This window comes from Sorex fumeus, unplaced genomic scaffold, assembly GCF_029834395.1.
Source record: "Sorex fumeus unplaced genomic scaffold, SorFum_2.1 ptg000014l, whole genome shotgun sequence".
Taxonomy (NCBI): Eukaryota; Metazoa; Chordata; class Mammalia; order Eulipotyphla; family Soricidae; genus Sorex; species Sorex fumeus.
Window position 1 is genome coordinate 29,437,945 of NW_026606071.1, and position 12,800 is coordinate 29,450,744.

The following is a 12,800-nucleotide window of genomic DNA, read 5'->3' on the forward strand; positions in this document are numbered from 1 at the left end:
TAATTAGAAAGTTATCCTTGGAAATGTGTGCTGTATCAACTGAGTTTCACTTAGAGTTTCTTTATGCCCAGTTTTTCTCTTGCTCTAGAAGCCTTTTTTAGCTTCTATATATGACATATAAGCAAATAACTGTCCTTCTCACTATCCCTTAATCAACGGTTGACAGCTGGCATCCTTATATCAACTGCTTCGACATGGAATTTTAAGTTACTCTGAGGTGTATGCTCTGTACCAAATAACAGAGTCTCTTCTGTGGAAAGAAGCTCTGGTAACTCATGATGGCTCCTGACTTTATTGTCCCCTCTATCTCAATTTCCTACTAATGAGTCCTTCACCTTCAAAATAAACCTTCACTCAAATTCTAATTTCACCATCAGCATATGTGTCTGGAGGTGCCTAAACTAAACCATAGGGGCAAACAGGGCTTTCAACTTAAAAACCTTGGGAATATTCGCAAATTCAATTTCATCCCTAGGTTCAAATAACAAACAATTTTCCTTACATAAATATTTTACTTGTGTTGATACATTATTCAATTATTTATCATGGCCTACACACAAAATAGGTGAATAAATAATGTGAGTCTGAAATGTAGCTATATGTTTCCATTAAATTTACACCAATCCATTTGCATACTGAATCCACCGTTAACCTTGAGAGTGCTTTAATCACGATGTCAGTACCCTTCCAGTGTTTTGATAAAGGTCACAAAGATACTAAACACGTTTCTACCACATATTTATTGAAACTTGCAGATAGCAATTCATCAATCTGTTAATCTAGCATTAATCCACAAAATAGAAAAAAATATAATCAAAGTGCTATTTCCTATTTTTTTTTAATTTTAAAGATGAACAGACTTCTTGTAGTCTACTGGACACCAAATTCATGGACCATCTAGGAAAATGACTCCTTGCACTACATAGTTAGAGCCTCATTTAAAATTCAGTGCAAATCTAAGACTTCAAGCTGCCATGCTACTCCTGTTTCCATGGAAATAGACTTCAGATCAGGAACAAAATATGGATGGGGTTAGGAGCTTTCAAGTAATCATTCAAAATCATGATGAGGTTTTTAGAGCTTCTTTCTTAGGTGATTATTTTGTAGCCTCTTAACCTCTTTTCGCCAGTCTGTTTCCATGGAAATATGACAAAATGGTTGTCCTGGCCTCTAGGAGAGATTACAGGCATTCTTACAAATTCAACTTTGGTTATACTGCAGGCTGTTCAAGAGCTCTGCCTTCCAACAATTTAAATATGAACCTATGTTGTTTCATATGCATTTACTTTTATAAATATTATTTTCTTAATGTCTTCACAAACAGTGATCAAGATCATATTGATTGTGAGTTCACCGAAAAGGCTTAATATTTTCATTGTTAATACACAGACCAGGACATAAGGGAGGAGTGTATAGAGTGAGATTGTTTAAAGTCCTCAAGAGTACAACATCCTTTAATTACTAGTCACAACGTGTGTTACATAGGTATTGGTAGGAAAGTAACAAGAATGTTATTTTAAATATTAGGAACTGGTAAGGCACAACTCCCACTGGTGTCCAGAAAAAACTGGTTTTCAGATGTCAACAGTTGGGCAATAATTGATAAGTAGTTCATTATTAGGCTTATATGTTCACAATATATTATTATATAACCAATATAAGTTAAATTAAAAATATTCTTATATAAATGACTGGCTCACACCCAAATCAATTATCCAGACTCATAAACAAACCTTCCATAAAACTTACAAGTTTACAAGTACAATTGGATAGAAATATATAGTAATCCATCTTCACAAAACTTGTAAAACATATATGCTAATATTAACTTTATATCACATAAATAACATTTGAAACTAATGTCATTTTTAGTACTAAAGTCAATTAAGCAAATGTACTATAAGCATTATACAAAAACAGACCTGGGAAAGATATTTTGTGTTAAATGTAAAAACAAACAAACAAATGTAATATCAAACTACTTTTACAATGTAATTCTGTCATGCCTTCTAAAATTTTATGAACAGTTCAATCTACATTTTTCATTAGAAGAGATTTTAAGGTTCTCATTGGCTTGATAAAGTAATTTTATCCCTCAGAAATCTTGTACGCTATAGCTCATTTTTCCTTAATTATAAGGTCTTGCCTTCTGAGTTGGAAATGGAAAAAGTAAATTTCAATGGGTAACTATCTGACTTAGGTTCCTAATTTAAATTTAACAGAGACTAACTTCTATAGAAACTAATCTTGGTTGTTTCAACTATATAGGTCACAATGATCATAAAATAAAGCAGCCTTATTAATTTTTCAAATTGCTACCACAACTTTCAAATGAAAATTTGCACCGTAGTTAAACCCATAGTTCTTAAGGGCAGGGCTTACTTAGCCTTCGGGTCAAATAAAGCTTTACAGGTTACTTTCTGTTTTGTTTGAGTTTTTCATAAAGTTTTATGGGAACTCAGTCATATCTATTTGTGTTCTTTGTTTTATTTTTAATTATCTATGACTGCTTACTGACTGAGAAAACAGTGCTAAACAGCTACTACCAAGTTCAAATACGTTCTTATTCTATAGTCTTTTAAGTTATTTTTTAGGTCTCTGCTCAAGTCTTTATGTAAGATTTTACCATTTTTAAGGAAGAAATATTGAGAGGTATTTTTTTGTTTTGTTTTTTGTTTTTGTTTTAAAGAAGTCTATTAGTAATTATAATATATGACTCTATGTCTCTACTTACATCCATGAATTCCACATTGGCTTTGGGACCCGTTGTTTCATTAAGAATCTTAATAGCCACAGGGATTTTCACTGTTTCTCCTTCAGGTACCCAGATGCCCTATGAAAAACATCCACATTAAATCTATGTTAGGATACACATAAGATTTACATAAAAATAATTGTATTAGAAGACCTATATTATTTCATTCGATCAATAAACATGAATTCTTTGTCATATGCTCAAAGTTATTGGGCAATTTTGTGCCTGATTTTTATTATATAAAGATGAAACATAGATGCATTCTAATTTCAAGGTTTTCACATCATTGACTATCATAAAATTTAATTTGTGTTCATGAAACTTATTGAACAGTAGGGGGAAAAGCGTTAAATAGAACAGAAATATAATATTTGATTTGGATAATGTTACAAAGTTCTCAAATCTTAGTGAAGGCTGTTCCATTTTATGTTATTAAATTTTCTAATTTATAATCATTATTTATAACATTGGGCTATGCAATGTTAGATATTCTTTTCAGTTTTACTATCATTGAATTATTCTGTGAATAAAGAAGCATTAAACAATCATAGTCTCAAGTTGTTGAAGTTGATATTGATTTAAGAATTAATGTTTAAAGGTGATTAAGAATTAATTTTCAAAGTCAAGCACTAGAGAGTATTGAGCATATATGAATATATCTTTATTATTAAACAGTGTGTGGTTTGTGAAACATGTTATTATATTTGAAGTAATATGTTTATATTACTAATTTATATAAGCTATTGATGATTCTCTCTTCTTATCAAAATATATTATAATACCTGAGCACCATTTATGCTTTATAAAAATATAAACATATTAGAGTTTGAATAAAGTAAACCATTAAGTTAAATAACAGCATTTCTTGGAGACAACGTAACCCTTTGATAAAGATGATTTTAAAAAGTCACATAGGGTTACATAGATTATACACAAATTGGCACAAAGTTAGGCTAGTTTAAGCACTAAAATTAAAAGAAGAAAAGAATTGACTACTTAAAAAAAGTCTTATTATCAATTGCCCTTCTCCATTAAAGCATACATGTTTTTGTTAATCAAAACTGTTATGAGATCTAAACACAGGAATTATTAAAATGTAAAACAAAAACCTTAAAAAAGATTAATTTAAGGGTTATATTAATTTCTAACTGGTGAATAGGAAAACTCTAGGTCTAGCGAGAAATAATAAGCCAAGATCCCTGTGTTATGCTTTTTAAAAATTACTAATACAGAAATAGAGAAAATGAAACCCAAGAAGCATCCATTAGAAAATAGATTAACATTATCCAATAAAGAAACCACAAAAGGAGTAATCTAACAAAATAGAATGTCAACATTAAAATATTCTTGAGTATGCTTTTAAAAGAGGAATGTAAACTCAGGATGGTTATATTTGTATTGGTTTTAAAATAAGCGTAAGCATAATTTTCTCAAAATAAAATAATTATAAATATAAAAAATTAACCAGGTGCATGCTCATGATATTGGGTCTTTTTCTTTCTTCTTGGTTTAAAAATGCTTGGAAAAAATCAAACTAATAATTGGCTAAACCAAATTGCATTTCTATATTCAAAAATATCTCTACACTTAAAGGCAGTATTAAAATGGGTTCTTCTAATTCTTAATCTGTTGACAAATATAAGGTAAAATAAACACAATGATACATAAAATTCAATCATGATAATGGAATTATCAATACAAGCAATTTTGACAAAGGTGAAATGCTCATAGACAGCAAACAAATCATTACACTAATTAGATGCATTAATAAATCACCATTTTGAATGTCTAAATAGGTAATATTTTTCCTACAGAAGAACTAGGGTAACATTCAGTCTTGATCATAGTATATTATACACTAGGCGTAATACAATGTTGAACTGTCTTTAAAATTACAATACATTTTTCTACCACAATAAAAATTTAAATAATAGATAAATACAGTGTTTCTTTGAGCATACGTGTATTTTAGAGATTAAAAGACATCAAATGGTCCTACAGTGCTTCCCAGTCAACTTAGGTGCTCAGAAAATAATTTAGAATTTAATGAACTAATTTAAATACTGAAAGATTAAGAAATATTTATACTTTGATCTTAAAAAACTTTCAAAAGAAATTAATGTCATTTTTAGATACTTGAGATTTATAACTAAGACTTACGTTATAATTAGTACTTGACTAAATAACTCTTTAATGTAAATAATAAAGGATTTTAAAATGCAACTCACCTAAATATATATTTCAACATATAGGTAAAGGTAAGGTAAAGGCCCTCCCGTTGATCGTCAATTTGCTCCAGCGGGCCCAGTAACGTCTCCATTGGAGACTTTGTTGTTACTGTGTCTGGCATATCGAATACTCTGGGTAGCTTGCCGGGCTCTCCGAGAGGGGCGGAGGAATCGAGAGGGGCGGAGGAATCGAACTCGGGTCGGCCATGTTGGCTGCGTGTAAGGCGAATGCCCTACCCCTGTGCTATCGCTATGCGTGTAAAAATGTATGCTTACAGATAGCTTTAAGAAATTTATGATTAGGCCCGAAAGAATAGCTTAATGGGATGAAGTACATGCTTTCCTTGCAAGTCCTAGGTTTAGATCCCTGAACAACTTGATCCCAAGTTCTGAAGAACCAAGCACCTGAGCACCATGGAAGGAGTAGCTTCTAATCATCACTGTGTGCTCTCTTCCCTTCCAAACATAAAGAACTATAGAGCTTATTTAGTACTAAATCAATCAGGATTGCTTACTCTTGTCATTTACCATTAAAATTAAATTTCACTACAATTAACCTTGCACCTGCCCTCTGAATTGGTTTTATAATTAAACTAAATAAGTAAACATGGACATGTCATCATTTGAAAATATCTGTTCTTGAAAATCTAAGATGTCATTGTCTCCACTTAGTTCAGAATCTCACAAATAAAATCACTTTTTAGAAATGCAGATACTATGATGATGACATTAAAAGAAAATTACCGGTTAAGTGATATATGGTACCAAGTATTTTTTGAAAAATAGTTTAGGAATTAGTGCTATCCTGTTAACTCATATTGGTGTGGTCTCATGAGACCAAAAATTAATAGGTCCTGATGAAGGCTGCTGGATGTAAGAATGAAAAGCCAAAGAAGGTAACCAACACATTATCCATGGATTTTATGAACCACTGTGTAGTATGAACAGGTAATTTTTGAAGTTGGATCTTTAGGGTGGGTGAAAATTTTCTCAACATGGTGATAACATAAAGTCACATAAATTTATTTTAAAATTGTCACTGTCAATGTCACTGTCCTTCCATTTTTTCATCAATTTGCTCGAGGGGCCCAGTAATGTCTCCATTGTGAGACTTGTTGTTACTGTGTTTGGCATATCGAATATGTCACAGGTAGCTTGCCAGGCTTTGCCATGTGGGCGAGATACTCTCAGTAGCTTGCCAAGCTTTCCGAGAGGAGCGGAGGAATTGAACCCGGGTCAGTCGGGTCAACCAAGTGCAAGGCAAACACCCTACTTCTGTGCTACCGCTCCAGCCCCATTTTAAAACAAATTCTTTTAAAAGTTATACTATCATGCATGACTCTCAATTCAGAGTTTCAAAATTTAGGGGATAGAGTAATCACTTATAGCTATTATTTAAAGCAAATCTCTAACTATTATTTGAAACAAAGTGTATCCCAACTTATAGCATATGTTAATTCTTGTATTTACCTTATAAACAGTTCCAAAAGCACCTGAGCCAAGAACTTTTACCCTTTTGAGCTCAGTTTCTTTCAAAATTCGAAGTTGAGCTTGATTGGGTGCTGTGCCGCTGGGAGTTAAAGGTTCCACCAGCTGTAAAGTAAGAAACACAGGTTTTAGAACTCTGCATTCAAAAATGAGTACCATTTTTGGTTTTGGTTCACTTTCTCTCACATACAAAAAACAAATGAGCAGTAAAACCACTTTTTCTTGACAGTATTTTTGTAAGACAGACCATTCAGATCCTATCCTTTCTCTTTTTCCTTGGTAAATACAATGTACATGTATCTACCAGAGACATACTAAGCTAGGAGATTTGATGTCTTAAATATAAATAAAATATTGACCCCTTAGCACTTAAAATCTGACTGAAAAGCCAGGACAAATATATTAGAAGCTTAAAAAAATAATTTAACACATTGCCAGTATACCAGAATAGCACACAGATGAATTACTTTAGGCTCTTGTGAAAAATGTAGATTCTGGCTCTTTTCTCCTGGTATTAAGGCAAGCATTGTATTTTTACAGAACTCCAAGTTTCTTTATGGAAGATGAAATCCTTGGAATATATTTTCAGCAACAAATTAAAAAGTATCTTTAAAAGTATCTTAAAAAGTATCTTAAAAAGTTCCTTAAGGAGGTGCATAATTAAAATAGGTCTTGAGATGGTTTTGGCATGAGGGAAAGGGCAGTCATCATAAACAATCTGGGCAAAACAATAGAAAGAGGAAAATAAAGGAGTAGGATAGTTCTGAAGGACAAAGTCAAGATGGGCAATACTCGATGCTAATATTTATAAATAGGTACCAAAAAGTCTATATGCTATGGTTGAAAGTTAGGTTTTTCTCTGTGAGAAAAGAGGTAAGTGACATGAACAGGATTTTTTTTTTAATTAAGAAAACTAAAAGACAAATCATTTGCTCTTTTCAGCATAAGGGAATAATAAGGGGATACTCATGTTCAAATGATCTTGAAAACCACCAAAAACTTTCAAAATGCCTATTTATAAGGATAGGTATTCTGTGGACCTCCAGCTTGCTTATTATTATCATGTTTTAATTTACTTAATTAGAGTCTGTATACAGGTAAGTAACAACTGCAATAATTTTGGAAGATACATGAAATTATCAAAAAATTTCTAATAGTTTAGTACCTAATATACTTTTAATTAATTTTAAAATGCATATGGTAAAAAATAAGCACTACTTACTTTAAAAGAAAATTCAGAATTACAAAAATTATTGTTAATTCTGACAGAAACTTCCACAAAGAATTCTTATTGTAGGAAAACATTTATTTTTCTGTTTTAGTCATTTTTATTGCAGTAGCAGTTCTGTCTCAGTTTCCATATTATTGTTTTATACTTACAATGCTACTACATCAACTCTAACTCCAGTGTCATTTATCTTTCTATCACTATCCCAAGGTCCCTTCTTTCATTTCCCCACCTCTGAAGCTTCAGCTCACCATTCTAGTAGCAATATCTCAAGAGTTACTTCCATTGAGAAGATCTGTTCCAGGGTTTTTGTTTCTTTATACTGACCATATGAGAGAGATCAACTGGTTTTTGGTTTCCTCCTTCCCCCCCTTCCGAATCATTTCCTTAGCCTAACACCCTCTTAATGCATTTAACTAGCAAGTTAGAACAACAAGATTTCATCCATTCAATCACTGAATAGAATTCTATTGTGTGCATAGACCAGCATTTTGTTACCTGCTTATCTGTTTTTGGACAATTGGATTGTTTGCAGATCTTGAGATTTGTAAATAATGTTGTCATGAATATAGGGGTGCACATAACTTTATGAACTAATGTTTTAATATTTTTATGGTAGATGCTGAGGGAGGTAATTACTGGGTTGTATGGAAGCTTTATCTTCTTTTTTGAGATTTTTCTATTCTGTTTTCCACAGATGCTGAATAGAAGAAATTTCCACCAATAGTGAATATGGAATTCTTTTTTATCACATCTCTGCAAACACTGGTTGTTCCCATTCTTTTAAGATATATGCAGTTATTTTTGGTATAAACTGATATCTCATTTTCACCTTTCTATTCTTATTGGTGTTATATGATATCTCATTTCAGTTTCCTAATAATCAATTAAGATTAACAATTTTTATATGTCTGTTGGGCATCTTTGTTTCCTTTGAAGAAGGAAGAAATGTTAACTCATCTCTTCTTTGCATCTTTCTGGTGAGATTATTTAAAAGTAATTCTACTGGACTTCTTTTGTATGGAAAATGTTGATACATATGCTAAGAGTTATAAAGTGAGACTTTAATAAATATACACATATACATATATACTGCATAATGCATACCATGCATAATGTGGTATTTTTAAAACCTTAAAATTCTGATATATTGAATATGCTGTAGTTTTCTTTTTTAAAAGTTTACAAACCCATTTTTTCTAACCATTTAAATAATTATTACTTAAAAGAAGCACAGATTTATTTGGTGAACCAATTAGGTGGAAAGATGATTAAATTTAAATTTGTAGGTTTGTACATCAATAGTGACTAACAGATGTAAAAAGCACTTTAATCCCTCATGGCCTTAATTTCACAATTGAAAATAGAGATATATCAATAACTACCTTAGGTGATTAACGTTGCATGAAAAAATATATAATATAGTTTGGAGACTTGAAAGAATATTCACTATTATACACACTGAATCTGTCACTTTTCAATAAATATAATCATATTTCAGTAGTACATTTTTAATCACTGCATATATCTAAATATTAAGTTTACAATGAATGTCAGTAAGTATATTTAAATATATGTGCATGCATATACACAACATGTATATACACATTACAATTGTATACATGTAGTCGAAGAAAATATGGAGCCTAGTTATTTCGGAAAAATACGTCAGCTATAATTACATTAGAATAATATACCATGCCTTAACAAAATTTTCACTTCTAAGGTAGAATGCTTGGTTCAGAGTTAATGGATATATGATTCCCTTAAGCATTTTCTACTATTTAGACTGTAGAAAATCATATTTACTTTAGCTAAGAGAAATACAGAAATTCAACAATTATCTAATCTACTTCTAAGTGATGTCTCTATACAAATTAGAATGTATAAAACTAATCAGTATGTTTAGTGATGAATTGCCAACAGAAGAAAATTCTTAGCAAGTACTTTATTTAAACAAAACAAGCACATCTAGTATCAATGAACCTTTCCCGTCCATGATTAGGAGACATAATTTGTCTCCTATTTATTGAGTTACATGTATTAAACTTCTACTGTTCCAAATATCCTATTTTTCCTACATCTAGTTTGTTCACTTCTGAAAATTCTTTTACCAACAGCCCCAAGCTGGCTATGAGGGAGAATTCTGTCTACCTCCAGCATCCTACTTAAGTGAACAACACATACACTACAAGTATTGTGTACAAACATATTTGCCTGTGCCATGGCTTAAATTGATTAAGTTGATCTTCTGTAAATATCTAGTTTAGGCTGAAAATATTACTATATTTCCACATTTGTGTAATTGCATTTCTTCTCTTTGGATGTGTGCTTAGTAATTAGGGTGACCCTTCTAATTACAGATAATTCCAATTCTTTGAAGTTTTTTTTCAATATATATAAAAATTGTATTTAAATGGTTCCTAGAACTTTTATACAGTTCTTTTATCTAGTTTCAACTTCTAAAAATAATTAGATCAATAGGTGAATTTATGAATAAACATATACTTTCTATATGTTTACTAAGAACAGAAAGATATAGGGTAAAAGTTGAGTGTGATCTTGTAAATATACTCTATGTCTCTTATAGTTTTTTTCCCTATAAACTCCATAAAGAAAATCATGAGCTTGCATGTCAGCGAACTCAAAGAAGCAATATAAAAGAACATAGAATGATTTGTGGATAATTTACATGTTCACAGTAACTAATATGCAAAATATCAAATACAGCTCATAAATTATATGGTAAAGTTTGTGTGATTGCAGCACTAAGCTTTGTCCTGCAAACTAGGTTTTTGACAACTGATTTAATATCAATAGCTACAAATTTATTGACCCTGATGAAAGCATAAATTGCTTGCCTATCTGGCTTTATTTTAAAGTGGAAACATTCTCTTTCTAACATTTGTCATAAAAATTCTATCATAAAAATATCCCCCATCTAGCTATTTTTTGCTGTTATGATGATATTCTGGTGTTACTTCACTACTCAAAACTACTTTGCCAAAAGAAACGTCTGTATTCTCTCTGATTAATATGATTTCATTGAACCTTGCTATCTGCTGTCTTAAAGTTTTGAATCTGCCTTGACTTTTTCCATCTACATTAAGTTTTCATCTCATTCATTGAATATGTACTATAAAATATAAACCCTCAGAGACTGTGAAACTAATTTTCATTTCCATATCTAGCTTATTCACTTATCTTTTAATCACTCGTAAAAAGAGAATTAGTGAAAATTACTAAACACAAGAAAAGAATGAACACTTCACCTCTGTTTCCAGGAATCTCCTCAATGCTCTTTTCTTTTTGATGCTCTTCCTTCTAACATAAACTGCAAATGTTAGGCCCACGATGACCAAAATAAAGAGTCCACCAATAACTCCAGCTGCAATGAGAGGAGTTCTGCCAACCAGAAAGGAAAAAGAAGGATGAACAAAGAAAAGACAAAGATGAGAAAACACAGCCATACAAAATAGTATCCACTATATCACAAATCTAGTCAGTTAGGAGAAATGCAAATAGAAATGCATTAGAACTGTCACAGACATTTTCTCCTGGTTAAAAAAAAAAAGTAGAGCGGTTTGTTTATTTGTTTGTTTGAATAATAACCATGCAATACAATGAATCTTAGGATATGAGCAGTCACAGCATGCCATTTGATGAAAAGATGTAAAATGTGGTGATAGAAAAATAACATGCCAGGATGTGGATGGAGGAGGGTTTTTAATTGTTTTACCTTAGGTTTTTGCTATAAGACAACGAAAATATATTTCAACAATATCGGTGTAGTATACAAAATAATGTGTAAAATTTTCTCCAATAGAGAATTTCTCAACAGTGGAACTATTGACATTGGGGGATGGATATTTCGATATAGAAAACTCCCATGCATTTCAGATGTATCACGACATCCAAGGTCTTTCTCCACTAAAGGCCAGCAGCAACCCCATCCTTGATTCACACTAATATATCCATACACTCCCAAGATTCTAAAAAATCACTTCCACTTGATTACTACTGATTTGAAGGAAAATGGATAGTTTGGAAACACATGAACTCCATTTCTCTAGAGGATAAGGATACCAAAAGAGATATATTGCCACGGGTGCTATTTCAATCTCAAGTAAGAGCAAATCTGATTGTGTAGGTTTCCATTTTTGCTGCCAGGAGTAAGCATTATTATTGATAGTAAAACCAAGTGCATGCCATGAAGAGGTCTGCAAAAGATGTATTACATTAAAAGTTACTGATACAGTGGAATCTAAGGCTGGAGTTCCAAGTTAACTAGTTAATTTAATAGGTCATTTTAAATCTTGCCCACAGAAAGACATCCAATAAAAGTATTTGATGGGATATTAGGGGGAGGGGGAAGCATCAGCAGATTCAAGATAGCAGCGGATCATCTTTTTGCTTCTGCCCTCATATCCAGACAGATGAGAGGACAGCAGGGATGTCACACATCCACAGACTAAGGGAAGTTGAGAGGAAAAGGTGCTTCTGGGGGCCAGTAACAGGTTACAAAAACAGTAAAGTAAGTTCTTGCAAGGGACACAGGTGTTAGCACCCTCGTTGCCCATTTTGGACTAGGAGAGTGTGTACTAACAGAGTTGGAAAAACACCATGTCATCATACACTGGAGCCAATTATATCACAAGAGACAGGATGTAGGACATCTTACGCTGGATTTGAGGGACAGAATGAGTAATGTCATGCTTGGGGAGAAGAGGTCTGGATTGGGAAGTAATTGAACCCCATCTATTTGAACTGTATCATAAATTTTAACTTCTTAAGCTTCTGTGTTTTGTATACAAATCTTTCAAACAATTCTTCAGGATATCTAATTAGGCTCAGGAATATAAATCCATATTCATAAAATTACAAATAGATGTAAGGAGATAGTTCAAAGGGCTGGAGTTCATGCTTTGCATGAGGAAGTCACAGGTACAGTCCTTCCTTGGCACCACAAGTCTCCTGAGTATGGCTGGGAGTGACCCTCATCACAATGTAGGGAGTAGATTTATAATGCTGGGTGTGCCTGCCCCATCAACTCCCTCACCAAAAGAGCAAATTGTTGCAAGAAAGAATATGGAAGAATAGA

General features: G+C 32.2%; 1 protein-coding gene across 5 annotated transcripts in view; it reads right to left on the reverse strand.

The window, feature by feature from the left end:
- The window catches only part of ERBB4 (erb-b2 receptor tyrosine kinase 4), a 1,197,143-nt gene that overhangs the window by 250,724 nt on the left and 933,619 nt on the right, over nucleotides 1–12,800 (reverse strand). For all 5 annotated transcript variants that reach the window (XM_056111671.1, XM_056111669.1, XM_056111672.1 and 2 more), the window contains 3 exons: nucleotides 10,972–11,104; nucleotides 6,454–6,576; nucleotides 2,735–2,833 (listed from right to left, as the gene is read on the reverse strand). In XM_056111671.1, the coding sequence (XP_055967646.1) occupies nucleotides 2,735–2,833; nucleotides 6,454–6,576; nucleotides 10,972–11,104 (355 nt within the window). The remainder of the gene's footprint in view (nucleotides 1–2,734; nucleotides 2,834–6,453; nucleotides 6,577–10,971; nucleotides 11,105–12,800) is intronic.